The sequence below is a fragment of the Folsomia candida genome, unplaced genomic scaffold (genome assembly GCF_002217175.1).
Source record: "Folsomia candida strain VU population unplaced genomic scaffold, ASM221717v1 Fcan01_Sc053, whole genome shotgun sequence".
Lineage (NCBI taxonomy): Eukaryota > Metazoa > Arthropoda > Collembola > Entomobryomorpha > Isotomidae > Folsomia > Folsomia candida.
In genome coordinates this window covers 182,058-206,568 of record NW_019091245.1, presented here as the reverse complement: position 1 = coordinate 206,568, position 24,511 = coordinate 182,058, and the positions used below count along the sequence as shown (strand labels likewise).

The following is a 24,511-nucleotide window of genomic DNA, read 5'->3' as shown; positions in this document are numbered from 1 at the left end:
TTACCTTTTGAAGTTAAACGTTTATTCATACATACATAGTGGCATATTTATGAAGTGTGGCAGGACGGTGTACGGAATACGAAATTACAGATGCAGGCGAGTAGTATTAAGTATATCATATTTCGGGCCACATTTTATTGCGTTGGGCGTCGTTCGTAAATTACGTAACGCAAAATTCCGGATTTTTTACACCCCCCCTCCCCCCGTGTCAGGGTGGAGTAACGCAAACGGGGAACCCCCCACCCCCCCCTCGTAACGTAACCGAAATCTCAAAATTCCCCAATAGCCCAAAGATGCTGCCCGCAACTTAAAAATTCAGTTTTTCTGTCATTATATTTTCAGGCTATAATTTTCTTGTCAACATTTTCAACACTGGGAGAATAAATCCACAAACTCTGTACTAATAATAAATTAGTTGTAAAATATTGCTCTGAGGAGATGGAGCAGTTGTGTTGGCGATGTGGGGATCCCACTCATCATGCCAGGGACTGTAAATCGATGGGCGTGGACCCTAACCTTAAACGGGAAATTCAAAGATTTCGAAAAGCCTCAAATCCACCCAACACCCAGAAAATGTCATTGCAACACAAATTAAACTTGATGCGAACAAGTGCCCAGCAGCAATTGCCACTGGTGAGTCGCTAGTCGTTTTTGATTAAGAAATGAAAAATTAAGTAATAATCATCAATTTTTTTAGATCGCTCAAGTTTTGATAACTTAATTTTTGTTTTCATTTCAGCTTTATGTGATTCAGAAAGAAATCAATCGGCTCCTCGAAGTCTACCTAGACATGCATTTTCAGAATACATATTCCCATGCTATCGACGTCGATAGAGCGGCTGAAGAGATTCAAGATCTACTTGTTGCGAGAAATAATATTTCTCGTGATTGCGATGTGGTTCGAGAACTTGGGTGGATTGCAAAAAGAGTTAGTGATTAATTTCAATCTAAGTGTTATTTATACATTATATTTTCTGCTAACACATTCTCTGATTCTATTTTAGTTCAAATCCACGTTCCCGGAAGATGAAGAAATTAATATTTTATTGTACCGCTGGGAAGATCTCAACGAGTTTCGAAGAAATGTTTCCGATTCGACTTACATAGCACTCAATAATCGAAAAATTGGACTAGGTATTTTCGGGAATATTAATAAAATTAGAGAAGAATTACTTCAGTGGTTGGATGAGGCCGCCGCAAGTTTCAATGGACGTCCATTGCCATTGTTGGAAGCCAAGAAAGAATGCAAAAAAGAAATGAGCGGATTATCGGATATGGTGGCAAAATATGGATACTTGTTCTCAGCGGCCGACCTTCACACCTTGCAAAGTAATGTTGAAGGACTTGAGAAGCGTTGGACCTCGGTCATGAAAATTTACAAAAGCGAGCGGGAGCAGATGAAATTAAAAGTAATATGATTTTTACAACACCCCATGTTCGCACCGATTTTGAACTTATTTAATTGAATATTCTAAATTCTTTCAGGTGGCGTGTTCCCTTTGCGAAGACGATCCGAAGGCTTGGGTACTTAAATGTGGCCACGCATTTTGTAATAAATGCATGAGCAGCTTGTTAACCACTCGTACTACACGCTCTCTACCATTCCGAGATCCGCACACTTTGTTGATGACCACGATGGACATCCAGTTGCCGAAAAATTGTCCATTTTGTCGCGGTCCATTAAGTGGAAGGATCAAACTTTTTCTTTAAAGTGGTCATTGGACGTCCAAAAATTGTAAAAAAAATTTGTAGTTTCTAGTCAAGTTTTGACTGTTTTAAACTTTTGGCAAGAATTGTTACATTATTCATTTATTAAACTCAAATAAATAAATAAACACCAAGCATGCCATCGAATTTAATTTAAAACTGCTAATTAGTCCATTGCTACATCTTAAACTATTTGTTTGTATTATCTGCTTCCCATACTTGTTCCATGTAATTATCCATATTAATCAACGGGATACAATTTGGATTCACCCCATCCACAGGTGGTAAATCGACATGTTCCAAATCTAAATCGTCGACATCGAACCAGTCAACATGGTCACCTTGTAATCGTGCTTTCCAAACAACCATCTTCTCGTGTTGTCGTCTTGCAGCAACTCGGATGGGTCGAATTCGTGGGCTCGATAGAGCAACCACATCAGCATTCAAGGTTGAATGAACATTTTTCATATTGCAGAAACTTTTATGGGAATTCAAACTCTTCACGGTGGCGTGATATATTCCACATTTTGTGCAAGTGCGTGACTTAAGTTGATCTTGAACCGTCGGGCAGCAATAGTCAAATGCCATTTCTCCATGTTTGTCTCGAAGGTTCTTGTCGTCATACGCCAATCTCACATAGAGCGGTAGGAAATGAGATTTCTCTTCTAGTGAGTTACCTGTTTGATAGCTCGCCTCTTGAGATGTGGACAACGGCGCAGGCAAGAATCCTTTAAGGAAAGTGTTCAAGTTGCTCCGGCGCCTCTTGCAACACTTAGCATCGTCACATTTTATAATCTACAATATCAAAATGTATTCATACGACGCCGTATGACGCATTTAGATGCGAATAAAAATTCCTCAGTACCTGAAGTAGATAATGGCTTTCACGGATATGTTTGGAGCGCCATTCTGCGGACCCAACAGTTGGCTTTTCAGTTAATGCACTGTCTTCCGGCTTCACGTACAGAGCAATTGTTGCATGGCCGTCGATAACAGTTTCCGACCAAATACCGGCTAATGTCTCTCCAGCATGCTGAAAATTGTTCTTTTCCAAATCTGAATCGATGGTTTGTCCATTATCATCCAAATGACTCCCATAGTGATCATGCTCTAAAACCAGACCGCAAAGTTCCCGACTAAGGGGAGCCATCCTTCTTTCCACGCGGTTAAATGCACTTCGGCCTGGGGCGTTGGTGGCGATAAACAATGAGTCAAGGTCATGTTCCAGGAAGTGACTTATGGCGCAGTTGATCACTTTGTGATACCTGAAATTACAACAATTTCATGCGACGTCGCATGCATTTTAAAAAATTATTATACTTATTAAAGTTTACCTCGGGTTTTCGTCTGGGCCTCCATCAACTACGAACATCACAACTGGTTTACACTGTCCCTTGTCGTCTTTGCAAAATTCTTCAAACTCATGGAACTTGAACAGTTCTTCAAAATCGCGGGAGTGGGATAACGCGGTGCTGCTGCAATGTTTCCCGCTCCGTATGGTTATAAATGTTGGGCCACCGTATTTCACCGCTTTACGGTCCCCATATTTGTTCTTATCAATTTGTATCATCGCGTATACCGATGGGATCAGCTTATGCTTTTCAGCAACGACCCAGTCCTGGTCTGGAAGTCTGATTCTATATTCCATGTGCATCAGTAGCGGCGATTGTTTATTAGCAGCAGTTTTGCCAATGGGGACCCTGGCCTAAAAATTAAGGAAAACCCTTGAAACAGCCGCAATCCACGGACGTCCGTGCTGACTAACCTTATCATCTTGACTAATAAATAAAACTTGTTGTGGTCCCAGGGTTGCTGCTAATTCTTCCAAGTAACCTATTGCGGCTCGGCAAAACTTCGTATCGGGGTGTTGCTTGTGCAAATCGTTCGTAGCTCTTACCAGCTTTACTGGGACAGTGTTAATATGCCTTTTCCCCTCTGCTGTTCTAGAGCATCTGGGCAGCAGTCGGGTATATACGGCTGGTCGTTTGACCTGGTAACATTTTGGATTAATTGTTGGTATTCGATTATAAACTAGTAAAGGTCAAAAAGTACTTATATTAACCTTGTGACCCAGCCGCTGCAGCTCGGCAGTTAACTCATCCAGCGTTTTTACCGTTCTGATGGAAGTAGATCGACGTCGATCGTCTGCGGCAGAGCCATATGTGGCTATGTCAACAATAGTTTTGAGAAAGTCAGGCTGATCATCTTCAATACGAGGTCTTCCTACTTTTGGACGTTTCTTCAATTGCGCCGCGGCTTCGGGATGATCTTCTTCTAGTTTATCAAGTGCTTTTTTGTCATTATCTCTTTTCCTTTGAGAACGTAGCTGGCTCAGGACTTTTTGTTTTAATTCCTTCTCTAAATCTAAAAGATTGGACTTGGCTTTCTTTAATTCCTTTAATTGCTTATCCGTGGCAATTCCACTTTCTTTCTTTTTACTCAGATGTAGCACGTCATCTTTTAGAGCAGTTATTGTTTTCTGCAACTTATCTTGAGCTGGTGTTTGAAACTGCGGAGAAGTAATTGGGTGAACAGCTAGATTAGAATCCTGTGAAGAATTAACTTCAGAGCTTCCGACGTCGGAAGAAAGAGTGCTTGGAGTCAATGAAGGAATTTGTTGGGTCGCACGTTGGATTGGTTTTGAGAACCCTCTCTATAAAATAAGCAAAAACAATGTTGCTCAAATTTGATAATTTATGCAAATTGATGTTTCGTTGATACCCAAATATTGTCCAATTTGATCTTCTTCTCCTGGGTTATTCCGACCCATTTTGCAATTTCTTTTTCAACATCCAACTGAAAATCTGAAGAGTTACGTTTTAGCTGTTTCCAAATATCGGATACCCTTTGATCCACAATATTATGCTTATCTTGTGGATGTGCAGATTTATGGGCTTTGTGTAGCCTAGTCCAGAGGACCGTGTTTTGATTTGACATTTTTTTAAATTTAAAATATTAGCCATTCATTTTTGTACAATAAACCCGAGTAAATCAAACCGCGCGGCTTGTCAGGGAAAAAATCTCAATTTTACATTTTTGGTGAAAGTACGTAACGCAGCCTCTAGACCCCCCTACCCCCCTCAGGTCTCTCCGTAACCAAAAGCTACTACCCCCCCTCCCCCCTAAGGTGCGTTACGTAATTTACGAACGACACCTTGGAGAAAATACTAGAATATAAATAAAAGAATTGGGGGCGGTTAGGATGAACTGAAAAAATAGGAATTGTGTCTCCTGACAGTGTTGCCAATTTCCAGACAGATTTAATTAGTCCGTGTGAAGAAGCGAAACTTATCTTTTTAAATATGCACGAGGGTACATTTTGAATTTTCTAGATTTCAAGGTTATTGAGGTTAGTTTTTAAATGTGCGACTCCAATGTAGTCAGTATTTTAGTACGCATAAATTGTCTGTATATCAATGCAATATTATGAATGTGCAAAGTAAATGAATAAAGGATTGCAAGTAATTGACATTTTTAATTAGTGTCCATTGAATTTTATCTTAAAAACCAGACGTTCCTAGTAAATCTCAAATTATGGATTTTCAAAGGAATCTCCTCCCAAGTGAATGTATCATTCAATTCGATGCGAAGGGGTCAGTGCGTTACCTCAGATTTCTGTCTTAATATGTTTATGGTCACGAATAAGTAGATTCGTATTAGGGTGTTCGGGTGAATGCGCTATTTTAAATAAGTTATGAAGTGTTAAAGTTTGAAACAATTGCATGATTTTAAACGTGCGGGAGGTCACAAATTGTCACTCCTTTACTTCTCTCGCATCTTGTGAAAATTCATTCACACTTTTTGACTCTTTGTGATATTCATGTTAATTGGCCTTCTAAAAAATAAATATCAAGTAAATAATGGAGATAAATGGAAAATAATTCCCATATTTAATTATTGACCATGAATTGCGTGAAAATCCTACTAATTTCGAGTTTTTCTGTATTCAGAAAACTCAAAAAACTCATTTTTCACTTTTTTCAAATTTTTCAACTTTCCCGATTTTTATGCATGATTTTGTCCAGGCAAAATAGAAAATTTTCAAATTTAATAATAATAATACGAGACATGACGTATGTACTTTTCATCAAGTGATGTAAAGATAAATACGAGATATCTCGAATTTGGTCAAGAAAAGGTTAAACGGATTATTTGTGCAAGTTTTCAACTATTTAATGGTAAAAATCAGTTTCACAAGATGCAAGAGAAGTATATGAGTGAAAATTTATGACCTCCCACACCGGTATAATCATTTTCAAATTTTGGCGCTTCATAACTTATTTAACATAGCGCATTCACCCAAACACCCGAACACGTATCTACGTATTCTTCACTATAAACATACTAAAATTGGCCCGGTCGAAATCTGAGTTAACCTACTGACACCTTCGCATTGTCAGTAGTCTCATTACCTCACAATAAATTCTTTAGAATATCCGTTAAACACGTTTTGCGCCGTCGAGATATCCTCATTATCATCGCTGAATTTTTTTCCCTTAAATTTTTTTTTTCAAAATTAGAAATTAATATATAATATGTATATGTGGCAGGGTTCCATATCTGGAGAATATGGGGGTGGTCAATTTTCCAGAGCCAGGATATGTCAAGGACTAAATTAACAATCTTTGCCAAATGCAATGAAGCGTGGTCGTGAATAATAAAATAGCCTTTCTCCAAAGTTCCACGCCTTTTGTTGTTGATAGAGTAACACAGTTTATCCAAGACTTTCAAGTAATGATGCGAATTCATTGTGCTTCATTTTGGTAGATAGTCCGTTAGTAGAACTCAACTCAAATTCCCAAAAACGGTTTCCACAACTCTGCCCGCCGAGCGTTCTGGTTTTGACTTGATTAGACAGCTTTAACCTCTCTCCAGCCATTGCACTGTGGGCCAGGGGCCAAAAAATGTGGCCATTAAGGCGGTATCTTGAATTGACTATTCCCATATTTCAATGCTTAGTATGGAACCAACCTGTCCTGTCGGAATCTACTCGTTTAGTAGATAAAAATGCCATATCGTAAGGCATAATCCGAATAAGATTGAATAACTGCTTTGAACCACACCCCCTAGTGGAGCAGTTTCGAAATTTCCATCGCAATTTTGACATTGCTTCCGTACGCTGATAAAAACGATATGCCGCATACCATATGTCAAACTAAATGGAAAGGGCGCCGTGAACCACACCCTAAGGGGGAATGGTCTAAATTTAATTGCGATAATCATAACCACCTCGATGAGCTGAGAAAAACGATGTGCCACATGCCATAATTTCTTAAGATTGACAAGGGCGCTGAATACCACACCCACTGAGGGGTGTGGTTTAAAAAAAATTGACTTATGATACTGTGATCCCCTCTATGAGCTGAGAAAATGATAAACCAAAAATGATATGTCGCATGCCGTGCATTGGTTGAGTATTCACAGAGGCGCCGATTGCCGCACCCCCTACCGCTATTGACCTAGTTGAAGGCCGATGAGGCCTTCAACTAGGTCAATCTTTCTGATTAAGGTCAGAACAAGTTTAGGTGTAATGGGGAAGTTTTAATTTCAGAAACCACGACGGATGATAATGTTTTGCTATTTAAATTCGTTAAAATTGACCTTTGACCACACCCCCAATGAGCACAAAGAAAAGGATTGGCACTGGATCATGCCAATTATGACCACCTGGGTAGTTCGAGCATTGCCGCCAAGAATTCGCACCCACGCCCTTCGAATCATGCAGTTTATTTTAAAAATTGGGTTGGAAAACGTATTCTTGTTTTTTGACCTTGCGACCTTGATAACTGATGGGTGGGAACGACTTTTACAAATTTGAAATTATATCATTCGCCAAAGGGTTAAAAGTTTCTAAACCATCCGGAATTTTGAAACTCCATCAAAAACTGACCGTGCGACAGATTTTCAAAGCTTCCAATGTTATTAGTTATCTTTTTGGCATGAAGCATAATATAAGCTCCAAAAAAGTCGCCAATCGCCACACCCCTAGGGGGTGTCAAGTGACTATTAAACGTTACCTCATATAATACATGCCTTATGTTGCACACCAATATCTAATTTTTGTTACTTAAAATTCGGCTCATATATATTTTTGGCCAAAATTTAGTAACCCTGGCCCACTGTGGGTGGGTGATGCGTATTTATGCATGTATCTACCATAAAAACAATATGTCGAAATCACATCAATTTTTTTTCTGCCCTGCGCCCTGTGTATTCAAGTTCACCAACACTCATAATTAAAATATTAAAGCTTCTATGGCACTTACCGGTCATGTAAGATAACCACTTAATATCTCAGATTTACTTGAAATTCATTTTCTTATATTATTTTATTATTTGAAGATGACATACATACACTCATAATTTACATGTTGGAGCTTATCTATATTTTCATACATTATTTAAAATAATGTATGAAAATGAGTTTCAAGTAAATCTGAGATATTAAGTGGTTATCTTATATGACCGATAAGTACCATTGATAAGCTCCAACATGTTAATTATGAGTGTAAATGGTGGGTTTAAAGTTCCTGAAAGTATTTTCAGTATAAAGTTTGAATGTTTATAAATTTTTATTACGAGCATAGAATGCTATAATTTTTTGTGCAATTATAAACCAATGTTTGTAGTGTCCGCCAGCAGCATCCAGCATTTATTCAATTCGGCCTTTGAAAGACTGCGCCAGATTTTCCAAACCGGTAACCGAATATTTTCCCACTCATGTTGAAATCTTCGGAATAAGTCAGCTGTTGTGGTTGGATACTGCGGTTTGTACGCTGAATCCTTAATGGACCATTATATTTTCGATTGGACTTTAATCCGGTGAATTTCCCGGCCACACTCCCTTTCCCCACACCGTCAAAAACTTGGTGGTAACTTTTGCAGTGTGCGCCGGGGCGACATCTTGTGGAAAAGTAAATTTTTGTTGCTGAGTGAATAATGTCTGTTCCTTCATGGATTGAATGTATATCTGTAGTGGGAGAATCTTGTCTTTGTAGTATGCGACGTTCACGGTACCCCCACTCCTCATATGCAGCTTTTTAACTCCTTGAGCACAGAAGCCACCTGCCACCATTACTTTAATGACATATTTGGGGACTAATATTTTCGAGATTTTTGTGGGATCTTCAGTATAGTATCTTTGATTTTGCGTATTTCCTTTTGGTGAAACTTCCAGCCAAGTTTCATCAGTGAAAAGAATATGGGAACGTTTCTGCCGCGCTCTTTTATCATCCCTCAAATATCCCGTTTTCCTCACTGTTTCTCCAAATCTTAATCGATCTTGAATATTTTTTTGAGTCAGAATTTGTTTTCTTTGTCTTCTGTAAGCTGTTTTACCCCAATTTTGTTCTTTAACGTAATTACGACCACGGTACGACGAATTTTCTTCCCTTTTTTTGGTACCTTTTCGACTCATTTAGCCTCTTCAGCGTTCTCCTGACAGATCCACCAAGTTTCTCTTTTAAATTTTTTGTTATCTGCGCTTTTCGTGTAGGGGACAACCTTGTGGGTCGTTCACATCTTTTTTTGTCAACCACCGACCTGCGACCTTCCCACCCTTTGACCGTATTGTAAGCAACTCCGAGGTTCTATGAAATTTGGAACGCACCGCACCCCTCGCTCAATAGTGTTTGAATCTGCACCCTTTTTTCTTCTCGGGTCCTCACATTGCTGGGCTTGAAGGGAAAAACACATTGGTTCCCAAATAATATGTATTTTTGTGCGCGAAACTTACAAAAGATATGGACTTTCAGGAACTTTAACCCCACTGTTTACTTAAACTATATCATAAAATTATGCTTCCATATTAATTTGGCCTTTCCATCCGAATGTGATTTTTCTTTTGCTGCTTAAATGTCCTAAACAGACAGCAAATTAATACTATTCATTGTAGCAATATTAGTAATTAGAATGATAACAATTAAGATAATTAAGAGAAATTGCAAAAAAATAATTAAAGATGAAAATTTGTATCAATGATTCGAAGCGTGAGAATGAAGTGAACGAGAAATAGAGAGAATCGGACGGGAGGCGTTTGGCCTTTCACGGAGTATTTTTTCCGAATTGTGGGTCAAATTACGCATCAGAAACTGAGCATTATCGAAAATGCCGAAACATGTGTCCAATATTATTAGTTAAACTACAAAATAAAGTTGGTCTGATTAAAATATGAGCGTACCACTTCACGGCGTGGCATTGTAAGTGGCAAAAAATTCAAAACAGTAGTTTGGAAGCTAAGATATTTCGAAAAATGGAACATGTCCATGTTTTAGTTCCCGGCGTGTATGTCGGCTGCGAGTTTTCCTTTGTGCTTCCAAATTGACCATTTATCGTTTTTTTTATTTCAGAAAAAACGGGGTTTTTTCAGAATATTTTAGACCTTCTTTGAGATATCGATTTCTTGAGGCGGGAAAATTCAAAATGTCCGATTTTTGGTCGCGTGACGTAATCAAGGGTAGAGCATAAAGGGGTAAATCTTTTAACCAAATATCTTTGGCATAATACTCACCAGGGTAGTGGGGTGTTCCCTCTCATAAACACTATTTCGAAATTGTCACCCCTCAAAAAGTTATGGCGGGTTTTCTTAAGATTAACAATTTTGAAAACTGGGGCAACTAGGGGGAATCATTGGTGTTGAGGGAAGCCGAATATGTATGTCGATATATATGACAGGATAACCTAAAGGGTCACTATAATTAATGGGGGTGTGGTTGGACGAGACCACATCCTTCTGATTTGGGGTTTTTTTAACTAAAGCTTCCATGAGGCGGGAATATTCAAAATATTGTATTCTACGTCATTTACTTAATCAAGGGTACAGCCAAAGGGGTGTACTCCCTTGATCAGATCTCATAAAAATTTAATTCCCGATGGCCAGGGGGTGTGCCCTAAGAGGAACCACTTTTTCGAAACTAATGTTCCCATAAAAGTTGCAGCGGTTTTTGTAAATATACACGTTTTAACTGGGTCCACGTAAAAATCTACGCTTCAATAAATACCGCTATTGAAAAAATAGATTTTTTCAGCGGTTTTGCCGCAATACTTGCCGTATAAGTTTTTCGGCCATTATCGAAGCCGAGATGCTGTCGACGACCAGTGTCACTAATCTAAACGCTACCTTCATCGGGGTCCGCGGGCCTCAGGTACATACATACATATTTACATAAATATAAAACATTCTAAAACTACCTGACACATTTAAATAATAAAATTGGTTGTGTTACCTGGCGTAATTCTCAAAATATTTGATGTAAAATAATTTAATTTTGGTAAACTATGTATATGCAATATTCTGCTTTAGTACATCTTCAAATAAATAAACAAACAAGGCAAATTCTTTCTTTGTCTGTGAAATGAACGCGTATAAAATTTTTGGAATCCCAATGATATTCATTTTTGCTCGACAGTGTAAATATGTATATCTAGAATTGTTGCGAAATAATTTTTCGATAACTGCGTAGTTAACTAATGTATGTATGTATATATTTATGTATCGATGCATACATGTATGCATGTGGGTATCGCCATATGCATGCAATTCTTCACTAAATTTAGCAAACTGTCACCTCATAAATAAAATCTCCGGGTAAGAAATTATCCTCAGTCTTGCCAACACGTTCAATCCATTAAGGGCAAATAAATATCTGCAAAATTGTGTGCTCTAAAAAGCTTCGAGTCCTTGAAAGCTTCAGAAATGTAAGAGACACATGTCTTCATATTTTTAAATTTAACATTTCCAAAATTCTTCATATTTATCATCGTTGAACCTTTAATACCAGACTTTTAACCTTGTTAAATTTTATGTGCTGAAATGTTAATTGTATTTTTGTTTGTGGCAAGGCAATTTTTCCATCTGTTGGTGGCCAGCTTGACATTATTAGCGTTCAGTTGGTCCGCTTGCCAGGCGCAGTCGACTTGCACCCAAGTAAGTTGACATTTTTCAAGTACAAAATCAAAGCGACGTAACAACTTATAAATAACATCCACTTGTGTATATTTTTCATAAATATGTAAATACCCAGTATTAAATTAAACCGCAGTTTGTTAGGAGAGATTTAACCATCGACAGACTTTATTAGCGAAAATGAGTAATATAAATACAGTAAGATCGACCACGGCGATTTTGCATGTTTAAATAAACGCCCATACTACATATTTGCCGACGACGACATTTTCGAATATTGCGTAACATAAGATCTTATTATTTTAACATTTATCTAGTACTGTGGAAAACCTGAAATTTTTCCAATTTTTCATGATCGCTTATTTACCAACTGATTTTTCAAATAACTACATAGGATAGTTGGTTAAGCATATCCAATGTCATTTGCGATTTCTTTGATTTTTTAAAAATATTTCGGAACATTTCCTGCCCAAGGATATGTCTTCGATAAAAATTCAAAATTGCACACAAGTTTAGTTTGAGATTGGATATGAGCGAACTATGTGAGTGCAAGAATTCTAAAAATGAAAATGTAATTTTAAGTTGTAGTTTAACGAATGAAAGCGTTTTTTGTTTTCCTCTCGTTGCGTGAGTGTGGCCCCTGATTGAAGTTGCGGAAGATAAAAAATGTGGGATTAAAAAAACCGTGTATGTACATACAGACATAAAACGGAGGTCAATTTAATAAATTGTGAAATCATTTAGTTAGCTCGAACAAGCCTATTTGCATAATTTTTAAATACTAATTCTCCAATTGAAATTATAGTGCATTAATGGCCGCTGTGGAGCCTCTAACTTGAGGTGTCTTTCGGGCGGGCCACTTTGCAATCGGACAACGAACTGCTGTCAGTGTGTGGAAAATAAGGTGATCTCAAATGTAACATGAATACATATATTATTTCATCGAAAATGTAACAATTTTTTTTAAAAATACCAACAGTGTCAATATTCAACCGACTGTAAATGGAAAACATGTCCGGTTGGAGAATCGGCTAGTTGCATCCTCAAAAGGGTGGGCACCGAGTGCGTCTGCTTTAGTAATGAATATGTAAGTCCGTATATTATTTAGCTGCTTAATAATAGCAGTACAACATTTTTTTTACTTATCTTTGGCAGTGCACCGCCAACGGGACACAATCATGTCCTGCTGATAAATTTCCTCGGAACACCGCTTCGACTTATGAGATAAATTGCCGTGACGGGCCAAGCATACTGGATCCAAATTATGCAGGTAAAACGGCAAGGTTGCACAGGTGGGAGCAATTAAATATGTATGAATCGCCCATAATACCGAGGGGTCTAAGCACCCCAGCATTCCCACCTATACCAAAACAGGTACAGTATGTGTATGACTTATGACATAAAATTAAGGAATTTCCGTCCCCGGTTTACAAAATTTTGCGCTTTTCGTAAAATTTCACAATTTTTCTCAATTTTTTTCAAAATTCTCAAAAATTTTACAACATTTTAAAAAATTGTACAAAATTTTCAAAAAATAATGTAAATTTTTAAGGTTGGTCACGGTTTTCTAAAATTTAAAAAAATGATAAAGTGAATGTCCATTTTAGGCTAAGCTCTTAATCCGAATGATAAGCAAGGCTACAGCGGTCGTCGACCTCCTTCACTCGACTCGATTCTCCTCAAAATCAACTCACCGTCACAAATATCGTCATAAATAGCTCGGCGAAAACTGAATTTGACATGGAAATTCTCGAATTTTATTTGATAAGTCATATAATGTGCGTATACTGGCATATGTAGGTGTGAACGCTGTTGGCTTGTTAGACACCTCGGTAGTATTCCTAGTAAGATTATGATAACATTTCAATAACTATTGAACAAATGTTTGAGCCCCACTTGAAGAATTTGTTAACCGGAACTCGAAAATTATTATTATTTAACTTTTTATATCTTTAGTTTTGATAAGTATGTACATATGTATGACGGGCGAAAATTATTTCAAAGCCTTCAATTCCTCTAAAGAAAATTTTCAATACAAACGGCCTCTCAGGTTCCTTAGACAAAACGCGTTGTTACAAATATTTATATTTCTTCGAAATTGTCGTGGCGAAAATGTGTAGATGCATTGTTCCTAGAGCTTTATACAATGAAACAAGCGACACATTACATCAAGCTTTGGTGTAAATTTAATCTAGACCGCCAAACTCAAACACTTATACAAATCTCGATGAATTTTTTGACAAGCATTAATAGTCAGGGTAGCAAGTGGTATAAACCATTTTTCCCAGGACAGTGGGAAAAAAGGGGAAACAATCAATTTTTACCACCCCCGAAAATCAGTGGGAAATGGGAAAAATTGGGAAATTTGTTACTTCTTATGTGAATAGCGCTAGGTGGCGCTAGTTTTTCCCATTTCTCATTTTTCCCATTTCCAAATTATTTTGGACGGGAAATAAAGTATTTTGGACGGGATATATGCAACCCTGTAAATAGTTTTGGCGAATATGTAGTTATGTAACATGGTGATAACTTTCCCTGGTGACGAGTTTGTTGGCGATGCAAATGTACGGGTAACAGCTGCTAAACCCAAATTTCTTGCTTACAAAATATGACATCATTTTATTTAGAAGGGAGAGAGCAAAGAGGAACTGCAAGACTATGCAAAGCTGACAGATATCGAGAAGAATGCAATTGTGTTCCAGAGGGAGCAGGCACGGTAATAAAGATTATAATAGATTATACTAAAAAATTGGGTCTAATACATATTGTCATAATTACAATGAGGCTGCATTATAATAAATAGTGCCGTACTAGGACGGATTGTATCGACCAAATTGGCCTGAACGGTTGCTCCACACTACGCGTCGACTGCATAAATAACACATGCATATGTCCCAAACGGGTTGGTTACATGTTTTCCCATATGTAAATGAATGTGAACAATTACCAACTAAATACATATATTTGCAATATTCTTATTTGTAATTTTAGTGTGCAAATAATAATGAATGTACATGTCCGAATGAGGATCGTCCCAGTTGCAATAGACTTAGTGGTTACTGCGAATGCACCGTTTCGGTAAGAATTCTCATACACACTTTAATTATTGTTCTAAGCTTATCTTTATTTATATAATTTCGATTGTGAGCGCGTGTCCAGAATTAACCCCAATTTCATTGCTTTGATTTGAATGGTAAGATGTAGATCAATGCGAAACTCTTGTCTCGGATGAATGCGTGAATGAGTGGGATCTTCGTGTGGGACGATAACAAAAATTGTCGTAGTGAAAAAGCATGCATGGAATTCAATAAATATGAATGAACGAAAATAGTCACCTGCGAGTATTTATCTGGATGCACTACAGTTGAAGGATATTCCCTTGTTAAATATGTAAATAGCTGTATGTTTACTTAAGTGCATACATGTCTACATAATATGTAAGTCTATATAACATGTTGGTTACAAACATGAATTTCAAGAAATGTAAAACCTGATAAAATCGTCCTTTTTTTATACATATACCTTGGTGTTTAGCCTGTTTTTTTTAAATCGGCGCACAATTCTGAACTCTAATCCAAATTGGACATTAGCACGATTATAGCGGGTAATATTTAAATATATTTTTAGTGCCGAACTGATGCAGCATGCACAGAAATTCTCCAATGCGGAAGTGGAACTATAAGCAGATGTGATAAATTTATTGAAGGTTTTGAATATTGCACGTCTTGTCGCGCGGAGGTAGTTCTATAAATACATATCTCAACATATGAAGAATTACACATTTTTTATTTGGTCTTAATTGCGTAATGATGCAACTTTAATTATAGTGTAATTCTGACTTGGAGTGTTCCTTTCTAAACTGTACAGGAAATACACCATACAAAAAATGTGCCCAAAACGTCTGCCAATGCGTTGAGGTAAATAAATTCATTGCCTTTTTTATTCTTATTGGGCGTTGCACCAATTGCACCTATCAGTCTTTGGATTGATTACTAGTACATGAATATGTTCACCCAACGGGTGAACCATGACTTACATGTATATACATACATACATATGGCAACAATTGTGTCCTCTGCGCGCACCCAAGGGGACATAAATCCTTATACCCTTTGATTCTATCGTTTAAGCTTTTACCAAAAAATCCAATTATTTTATTTGATTTTCAGTTTAAGTTAAGATTCTGTCGGAAATAATACTGCAGAGTGTGTAGTGTTGCTTAATAAGGGATAGGAAGAAGTAAATATCGGAGTATTCATGATACAAGAATTTTCAAATTATAATAACCGTATAATATTTGGCGAGCATTTCAAACTTATATTTTTTAAATATATTGACTCTTTCGGCGGGGGGTAATACATATGTGGCTACATCATGGTTTGGCCTATATTCAGCTAATGCATCTATGTAAAGGGCATCACACTCGTTCATTAAAAAACATGACCACCTTACTGTTATTCTTCGTATCCGGAACATTTATTTGATCTTAATTCTTTTGTTCGTTGATTTATAAAAAATGAATTGCAGTGTAACGCTGTCTCCGACTGTGCTTCCCATACCTGTCCAGCAAATACGCCATACAAACAATGCTACCGAAACACGTGCAAGTGCGTCCAGGTAAATGATTCAAATAATTTTTTCTGCTTTTCATAATTGAATGATTGAAAACAGCCTGACAAATACTTTTCCTGTTTATTGGAGAACCAGAAATTAAATAATTTTGATTACGAAAAATGCACATTTCAAAAAATTATGCAATTTAGGAAACCTAGTTAATTATGTAGAAATATTATTTATCAATTTTGACCTCACCACGTTGCCCTGTCTTATCGGTACTCAAAGTAGGCTTATCAAACCTTCGAACGCCTAAACTTAAACATATTTTATTTCCGGGTTAATTTATCCATTCTCAACCAAACTTTTATTATCACTTTCATGAAATTATACATTTTTCAAACTATACCAAATCTTAAGATTTGGGGCAACCTAAGACCAAAGGGGCGACCCTCAATTTTTTTGTTAAATATGTGTATTTATCTGTTTGTGGTCAAATATATTTAAATTCTCACAAAAAGGAGAAATAATCCATTTAAATTGAATTTAGTGCTTGCAAACCTCCCAATGTCCCGATTGTACTGGATTCTCGAAGAAATTATGTAGGAAGATCGGAGATCCGAAAAATACGTGCGCATGCTTGAATCCCTACGGCGTAAGGAAAAAAAATGTCTCGACTATAATGTGAAGAATTACTATAAACCCACTGAAATTGAAAATATATGTACATACAAGAATGCCGATTGCCACGCAAACAACTCGCTTGACTGCCGTTTATTCTCAGTGGTACCGCCATGTTGTTGGCGTAGGTGCGATTCGAGTATGGTGTGCCAATGCAGAACTTCATCTGATTCCCTTTTGATTTGTGAAGGCGGAAGAGACGGATTCGAGTCACGTGCTGACTGTTAGCAATGTTTTCTTGCTGCATAATTGGTTGGACAAAGTTAATTTTCCTTTGAACTAGAAATTTACCTTAACTTTAAACTTTGAATTTGCAATTTAATTGTTTTCATTTGAATTAAATCTGTCAAGTACTTACAAACAATTCAAAAGTAATAATTTGGAAGAAATAAATAATTGTCTAGTTTGAATCTGATGTCCTGTACTTAATTATGTATTACTTCATTACCAAGCCGGGTAAAGTACACTTATAGGGTTTTACATTTTAGTTTATTATTTTTGAAATTAGACATTTGTACATACTTATTGGCATACTGCGTCAGGACCGTGTGCATGCGAACGACTAGGAGTCGCAATCCTATCCGATTTAACATTGTCGGATCGGATCGGATTGCCCCATGTTATAACAAATACTCTGATCAATCCGACTGATCGGATTGCCACTCCTATGAACGACGCTGAATACGAAATTACAATGCGGGTAAGTATGCTTGAAGAATATTACATTTCCGACGTCATTTTATGTGTTGGTGAAAAACATTAAAATAGGAATTGGAGCCGGTTGGGATGAAGAAAGAGAATGGTAATTGTGTTTGCCCGACATTGTGGCAAAAATAGTAACTGGGTTGCAAAACATACGGAGACGTATAATACATGGTTATAGACAGGCCCCTGATTAGGCCCTAGCAAAAAGCTATAGTAAAATGAGTCCAAAATTGGACCCCAAAATTTTCCTCACGTTCAAAACACTTTTCCAAGTTAAAATGACACTTCAAAATATACTTGACCAGGTTAGAGGTCCAGTATGTATTTATTATCAAATTCCACTTCATATTTCTTCCACCGACAGATTTCTAGCGAAAAACAGTATGTATTTATGGAGATTATATTTGATAGTGACCTCCTAGAACGTAAAACGTACGTTCCCAATTGAAGCTTTGAAACCAGGGTGGGAAAAAACCCCGGGTTTTTTTTCATAAAACTACTACCCACGGGTTTTAGGTTAGGTTAGCCAATAAACCACGGGTTTATTGGGTTTTTTGTGGTTTTTTGGGCTTTTTGGGTTTTTTGGGTTTTTGTAGGTTTAATTATGTAGTTCAATACTGGAATACTACACGATTGTTTCTATAATTTTATTAGCATTTTTTACCAAATTTTCCAGTTCCAGTTCCAGTTCCAAATTTTTCGAACTAAAACCAATTCTAGAATATGACTCCTACAACAAGAGTTTACATACACAAACTCGAATAAGTCACATGGTTGAGACATACCAGACTAGAATTAAAATAAATATCACTGTGAAAAAAATTTTTTCTTCATTTTTTCTCACGTTTACCCTATTCCAATGGGGCGACACACTATAAACTAAGCATATAAATTGTGTCTAAATAAGCAACCCATAGTCAAGTCTACTCGTGCTAGCAGAACAATTTTTTGTAGAACTCGGGCGAGAGAATTATTATTATTTTTTTGAAAATGCGGAAAATTAATTTTGCAAGAATTTGCAAACTTTTTCTCTCTGCAGTTTCCAAAGAATCCCTTGAAAGAAGGTTTAAAATTTTAATTTTTCAAAACTGGTGGCTCTAATTTGTATCAAAAACGGATAGAAAACATGAGGAAAATAAAAAAAAATTATCCAAAAAGTACTCCGTCTTGAAAGTTAAGTTAATAGGGACCGTTTATAATCTCAAATAACCCTCAGCATGGATAATTTTTGACATGCCTACAGCTTCCTTGCTTATAAAACCTTACCACCATAATTCCAACAACGATAATTCCAGACCTGAGTCCATGTGAAGAAGCGAAACTTAAGTCTCTGTTTAAGTTGTAGTAAATAACAATAGGTAATTTATTGCATTATTGTTGAATCTCATGTTAGTTTATCATAGAGTATGAATTCAAACTTCGTTTCATTTGTGAGATTGCGTCAGTCGTGCTGTGAGCGAGAGAGAGAGAAGGCATGGCCGTGTGTGAATTATTTTTAATCTCTTCTCAATATTTGTAATTATTAATTAATTGTCGTGATTGGTGGTCACTATTAAATGATAAGTCATCCGATTCATATATATGTTTTTTGTTGGTGGATTTGGGACAAATAAAGTCAGTTTAAAGTGAGCCAGTCATTGTGTCCTTTGTCACTTCACAAAACCATAAGATAAGCCTATTTTCGAGACGGTCCCAACGGGTATTTGGATAAGCTAACGGTCTCAACATTTCTGGCGCCTGGTATGGGGCTTATCTTGTTTTGCTAAGAAAGTGAAGTGAATTGTGTCGACGTGTCTCTATCCTGGTGCCCGGCGAGAGCATTGCTGACCCGGCGAGGAGAAGCAGAAGAAGTCGAATTGGAGTGAACCTGCCCTTGTACCCAGCGAGAGCATTGCTGACCTGGTGAGGGAGGAACCTGTTTGGAAAGGAGTCACCATTCTGTGTTGCCTCTTTGAGGACCCGACCCTGAGTGTTCGGGGTATTATAAGGTGATATCCATAATTTACTATTATTGGAGGGAGCTGTCACGGTCGGGAACTAGGAACCGAGGGTTTTTAAAAATCACACGCTGTACTGCCTCTTTGAGGGTTCCATCCCGAGCATTCGGGAGCAGCTGAGGTCAAGAGCGTTCCGCGATTTGTTGACATTAACTTTTTGTTAATATTTTTGTTTTGCTGTTGTTCCTGAGATTCGCCATGGACAAGATTAAGAAGCAGAGAACAACTAAGAGGTCGGCCACTACACGAATTGTGAAGGAAGTGGAAACCGAATTGGAAAAAGAAGAATCTGATGAGACCTACGGAGACATGTCCCTGGTGTACTCAACCCTGCAGATCTTCCGTCGCGTGGTTGCTCTCCAAATGAACTACTTGAGTCCAAATGGTGGGAGGGTGTGAACTGGCTAAAGCGACCGGAAGAAGAATGGCCATCATCCAAAAAGTGTGAGACAGACAAAGAGGAGGTTCGAAAAGAAGGCAAGGGACGGAAACGGACCATCATGCAAGTATTTAGGGAAAAGTCCTGGTTCCATTGCAAATTCTCCTAATTTTTTAAGACAGTTAGAGTGATGGGATGGATCTTACGATTCGTGAATAACTGCAACAAGGATGAAACCAAACATGTGCAAGTATCAAGGTTGAGTCCAAGTGAACTCAAAGTTGCAGAATATCAGAGTCTCCACAATATTCAACAAGAGTGTCTTCGTTCTGATGTTGGGGAATTATCGAAGAAACTTTCTGTGGTGGAGAAAAATGGACTACTGTGTGTGAAGACTCGACTACTAAACAAGGAGAACACTGATTGCTTTCGATGTCCCGTGATTCTACCAAGCGACCACTATCTCGTGAAGATGATGATTACAGATCTGCACAAACTTTATTCTCATCCTGGCGTGCAGTTTCTATTGTGCAAATTAAGAGAGCGATTTTGGATCTTGGGAGGAAGAAAAGCAATCAAGAAAATTATCCGTGCATGTCCAAATTGTCGTCGACATGATGCAAAACCTATGTGTGTGGAACCTGCTTCCCTCCCAACTAACCGTGTGACACCCGGAGAAGTGTTCGAGACCACTGGAGTGGATTTGGCTGGCCCAGTCATCCTGAAGGACGGAAGCAAAATGTGGATTGTGCTTTTTACTTGCTCCGTCTACCGGTGCGTCTCATTTGATGTGGTGTCATCGTTAAGCACCTAAGCTTTTATGGGAGCCATGCAGCGGTTCATCAATAATTATGGACGTCCGCGAACCTTCTGCAGTGATAATGGGACTAATTTCGTGGGTGTAGCAAACTTGCTGAAAACTTTGGACTGGGATGAGCTGCTCCTGAAGTGTGACGTGTTAGCAATCAAGTGGACCTTGAACCCTCCGTCTGCACCATGGTGGGGTCGATGGTGGGAGCGTTTGGTGCGGTCCATGAAGAATCAGTTACGGCGTATGTTGGGAAAGGCTAAATTGTCGAGTGAAGAGCTGCGCACAAGTTTGTCAGCAGTTCAGGCCACCATCAACGACCGACCGCTGACCGTGCTGACAGAAGATTCTGGAGACTTAATTCCTTTGACTCCATCCATGTTTCTGCATCCCAATAGGAGTGCCCATTTCCCAGAAGGAATAACACTTTGTGAACGTGGACTAGAGGGAACTTACAGGAAGATGCAAGTTGTGCAAAGTCAACTCCAGCAGCGATTCAGGACATTTACAACTACCTTAAAAACAATGAAGCTTCTGCAAATTTTAATTTAAGTTTTTTTTTCTTTTTTTTCTTGTGTTCATCCTTCATAAACTCAGTATTCTTTATTCTCGTCTTTCCCGATGGGTTTTATGTATTTCACTGTTCCTCCCCTCTCGAAAGTTTTCTATGCTGTCTCCGTGTTTCGGTGCAAGAGTAGAATTCTATCTATAAATGTGATATATTAAAAACTAGAAATTTTATGAATATGAAGCATGCAACTACCGTGAACTGTTTTGTTCTGACTGGTCTCTAATGTTTAAAAATTTTATTTAACTGAATTAATTATCCGCATTTTTTATAATATATGTCCTCTATTATGAAGAACAGAAATATTTACTCTCAGAAGATATCAACTTGGGCCGGCAGAAATTCACCAATATAGGTATGATAAGGAAATGTACCGCCCATTTTAAAAATTATTTTAAAATTTTAAAGATCAAAAGGTACGAGTACTTGGTCTCAGTTAGTTCGTGCAGACCTGACCGTGGGTAGTGTGAAACAAAAGTTGTGTGTCACACACCATGAATGATATTGGATGATGTTCCCGACAACCGTTTAATGTTCTTAATGGGAAGCTTGAAAAGTGAGAAAGAGGTACGAGTGGCCAATCGGACGCACCTTTTGGAAGGTGCATTCCAGGTTCGTGACGGTCCACTGTAGAGTTCGCCAAAAAGTGCTAAACCAAAGACACAATTTACGACTTACCAAAAATGAAAAGATGAAAAGTAACCGGGCCAAGTCCTTTGCGTTGTTTTAAGAAGGGCGACATGTGTTAACACCCAGACCTCCTTACAAACGCTTGTATCCAACATATAGGATTGGAATGCTCTTCTCTCTAGGTGAAATAACGCAGACGCTAGATGAAAGGTGTTAGGCGATACCGGGGAAAATAGGAGTGAAACAATCACAAGTTTCAAGCTATTGCATAGCCCATTCAAAATTAGAGTCCGAACCGTATTACTGGCGGTTTTAGAGAGAGGACAAATCAAGAGCCCAACGCATTATTTTTTCATTTTGGATATTTCCTATGCAATTACGGTTAATCATGAGTCCTCAATGACAAATGATGGACCTAGTTATGTAAAATTGTGTAAGTTATTTATTCTTTGTATCAATGTATTCTTTCATAAAAAGAGTTGTGGGAGCGATTTTTTCTTGTTTGAATCCTGTTAAGTTATATCATAGAGTATGAAATTCAAAACTTTCGCTCTTCATTTTGTGAGATGGGCGTCAGTCGTGCTGTGAGCGAGAGAGAGAAAGGTATGGCCGGTGTTGATTATTATTTTTTAATCTCTTCCTCAAAATATTTACATTATTATATAAGTTGTCGGTGATTGTAAGGTCTACTATTATAAATGATAAGTCATCTGATGGGTGCATTAGATATGGTGTGATGCTGAATTGTGGACAAAAAGTCCAGTGTGTAACGTGAGCTCCAGTCATATAGTTCACATTTTTGGTACACTTCACAAAGAACATAAGATAAGGCCTAGTATATTTCGTTAGATTACTAAGGTTTCCAAAGCCGCGTGAAGTGGATAAAGCATAACAAAAAAATGCGTAACTCAAACAATTATATTGAACGGATACATCTCATATATTTAAATACATATTTAATCCAACAGAATAAAAGTCGCCAAATAAACTTGTCGAATATGGCCTGGTGTGATTAGTGTGTGTAACATTACTGAATTATTTACCCGTGTGCCTGTATAATGACATTACAAATGGTAATTCAATATCCCTGCTCAAATCTATCACCGTAGTGGTGAACCATATTAAGGTGAGGTGTATCCGAATCACCGATTAACGATCTCTTGCAGAAATATTTTTGCACGAGCGTGTGATGTTTGGGATGATAAGGCACGTCCTGCAGACCGAGAGTGTGGGAGGATTCGACGGATAGGGTGGTGAGAGATTGAGCGGGCGGAATTTGAAACGTCCTTATCCACCGGGGATAGAATGTTCCCGCTTTTGTAAAGAGTGACGTGGAGCTACGGTTTGTGCCCTTCTGATATATGGCCTTGGCGCGCCGGTCTCTGTCACGGTGTTACTATTGTCGAGGGATTCTTTTCCGAAGTTTTGGGACAGAGTGATACAAGATTTTCCAAATGTGGGAGAATTTAGTTTTTGATGGTCTATTGCGCCGAGGACAGCTTGGAACCGAGGGCGGGCTTCCAGTTAGAAATTGAAGAGAGGTGGGTCCCGTTGGGGGGAAGAACTTGGGTAAGTACATGAAGGCGATTAAGGGGTCCACGACAGGAGCTGAAAAAGACCCGTTTGAATGGTAACACTTGGGGATTCTGTATCTTGCGAGGTGGGGAATAGTATGTGAGAATAAAAGTATATAAAGTTCATTTAATTATTTTATGTATGACACTCATGGAACCTTTCATATGAGCTATTTACAAGATATATCTTCTCGCTGGTTACACATATATTTACTCGAAATTTTGGTCACTACTAAAGAAAACAAGTGTAATAATCCTTGAGCTGGCTTAGATCCTACCTCTTATTATTCCGTCTAAGATATGTAACGCATGGCCTCCAGTGATCATAAATTAATGTCAAAGGAAATATTTACATATGATCGGAATGGTAAACTCCCTCTCGCTCAAAAACATGGGGACGATTTGAATTTACGTGTTTTAAGTTAAGTGTGAAATGAATTCAAGTAAATAGGTTGGGCTCTTGGTTGTTATACATACTAGACATGCCTCCAATAATATAATATTCACCGAAGATTTTTGACGTAGGAATTCGAATTTGGCGTTTATGTTGTATATCTAATTAAACAAAGGTTTGATGTTCCCGTGATCTCCTTGGTGGCTGCTTAGAGTCCGAGAGGTACCCATGCTTTTAGAGATCTAACCAGGCCCAAGAAAAATGAAAGAGTGACATTCAGCATGTTCCGTGTTGAAAACTCAATTGGCGTCCGTGGTTCCGGGTGGCCGCCAAATTCGCTTATATTGCAAGTTTTGTTTTTAATACTCGCTATAACGTGAAATTATAAACTTTATTTTATCCATGGATATTTTGGCGCTAAGTAACCATGATCACAAGAGAGTGTTAAATTTTTGCCTATTGCAACAAAAATTAATTTTCGCATCTTTTGAGAAATTTCGATTTGGAGCGCGGACAAGGGTGTGGTCAAAAAAATATAAAAGAGGTATCGTCCAAAATAATTTAAAAAATTCATTTTAATTATCTCTTGAAATATCAGATTTTATGTCTA

At 37.8% G+C, this 24,511-nt stretch overlaps 3 protein-coding genes and 1 long non-coding RNA gene across 4 annotated transcripts; all 4 read left to right on the top strand.

Moving 5' to 3' along the window:
• The first annotated feature begins 28 nt into the window (after positions 1-28).
• On the top strand, positions 29-1,840 carry LOC118433464. The gene is made up of 4 exons (XM_035845405.1): positions 29-633; positions 740-928; positions 1,005-1,409; positions 1,486-1,840. Exons 1-4 carry the CDS (start codon positions 439-441, stop codon positions 1,708-1,710), a joined length of 1,014 nt encoding a protein of 337 aa, XP_035701298.1. The 5' UTR covers positions 29-438; the 3' UTR covers positions 1,711-1,840.
• A 12,390-nt stretch (positions 1,841-14,230) lies between these two features.
• Positions 14,231-14,689, top strand: LOC118433453. Its single transcript, XR_004833380.1, has 3 exons — positions 14,231-14,327; positions 14,415-14,513; positions 14,603-14,689. It is a non-coding gene; the product is annotated as an uncharacterized LOC118433453 (long non-coding RNA).
• A 374-nt stretch (positions 14,690-15,063) lies between these two features.
• LOC118433454 (keratin-associated protein 4-4-like) lies at positions 15,064-17,155 on the top strand. Its single transcript, XM_035845384.1, has 6 exons — positions 15,064-15,069; positions 15,239-15,349; positions 15,439-15,528; positions 16,139-16,228; positions 16,716-16,820; positions 16,901-17,155. The coding sequence occupies exons 1-6, from the start codon at positions 15,064-15,066 to the stop codon at positions 17,072-17,074; spliced, it is 576 nt and encodes a 191-aa protein (XP_035701277.1). The 3' UTR covers positions 17,075-17,155.
• Positions 17,156-19,746: 2,591 nt separating this feature from the next.
• Positions 19,747-21,287, top strand: LOC110862271. Its single transcript, XM_022111450.1, has 3 exons — positions 19,747-19,941; positions 20,106-20,701; positions 20,804-21,287. Exons 1-3 carry the CDS (start codon positions 19,747-19,749, stop codon positions 21,285-21,287), a joined length of 1,275 nt encoding a protein of 424 aa, XP_021967142.1.
• The last annotated feature ends 3,224 nt before the right edge of the window (positions 21,288-24,511 follow it).

Coding starts and splice junctions, on each gene's coding strand:
- LOC110862271 (XM_022111450.1), top strand. CDS start 19,747: ATGGACAAGATTAAGAAGCAGAGAACAACTAAGAGGTCGGCCACTACA. Junction 19,942..20,105: donor TGAGTCCAAATGGTGGGAGG/GTGTGAACTGGC, acceptor TAATTTTTTAAG/ACAGTTAGAGTGATGGGATG. Junction 20,702..20,803: donor TTTACTTGCTCCGTCTACCG/GTGCGTCTCATT, acceptor AACCTTCTGCAG/TGATAATGGGACTAATTTCG.
- LOC118433464 (XM_035845405.1), top strand. CDS start 439: ATGGAGCAGTTGTGTTGGCGATGTGGGGATCCCACTCATCATGCCAGG. Junction 929..1,004: donor TTGGGTGGATTGCAAAAAGA/GTTAGTGATTAA, acceptor ATTCTATTTTAG/TTCAAATCCACGTTCCCGGA. Junction 1,410..1,485: donor GGGAGCAGATGAAATTAAAA/GTAATATGATTT, acceptor AAATTCTTTCAG/GTGGCGTGTTCCCTTTGCGA.
- LOC118433454 (XM_035845384.1), top strand. Junction 15,529..16,138: donor ACGTCTGCCAATGCGTTGAG/GTAAATAAATTC, acceptor AATGAATTGCAG/TGTAACGCTGTCTCCGACTG. Junction 16,229..16,715: donor ACACGTGCAAGTGCGTCCAG/GTAAATGATTCA, acceptor AATTGAATTTAG/TGCTTGCAAACCTCCCAATG.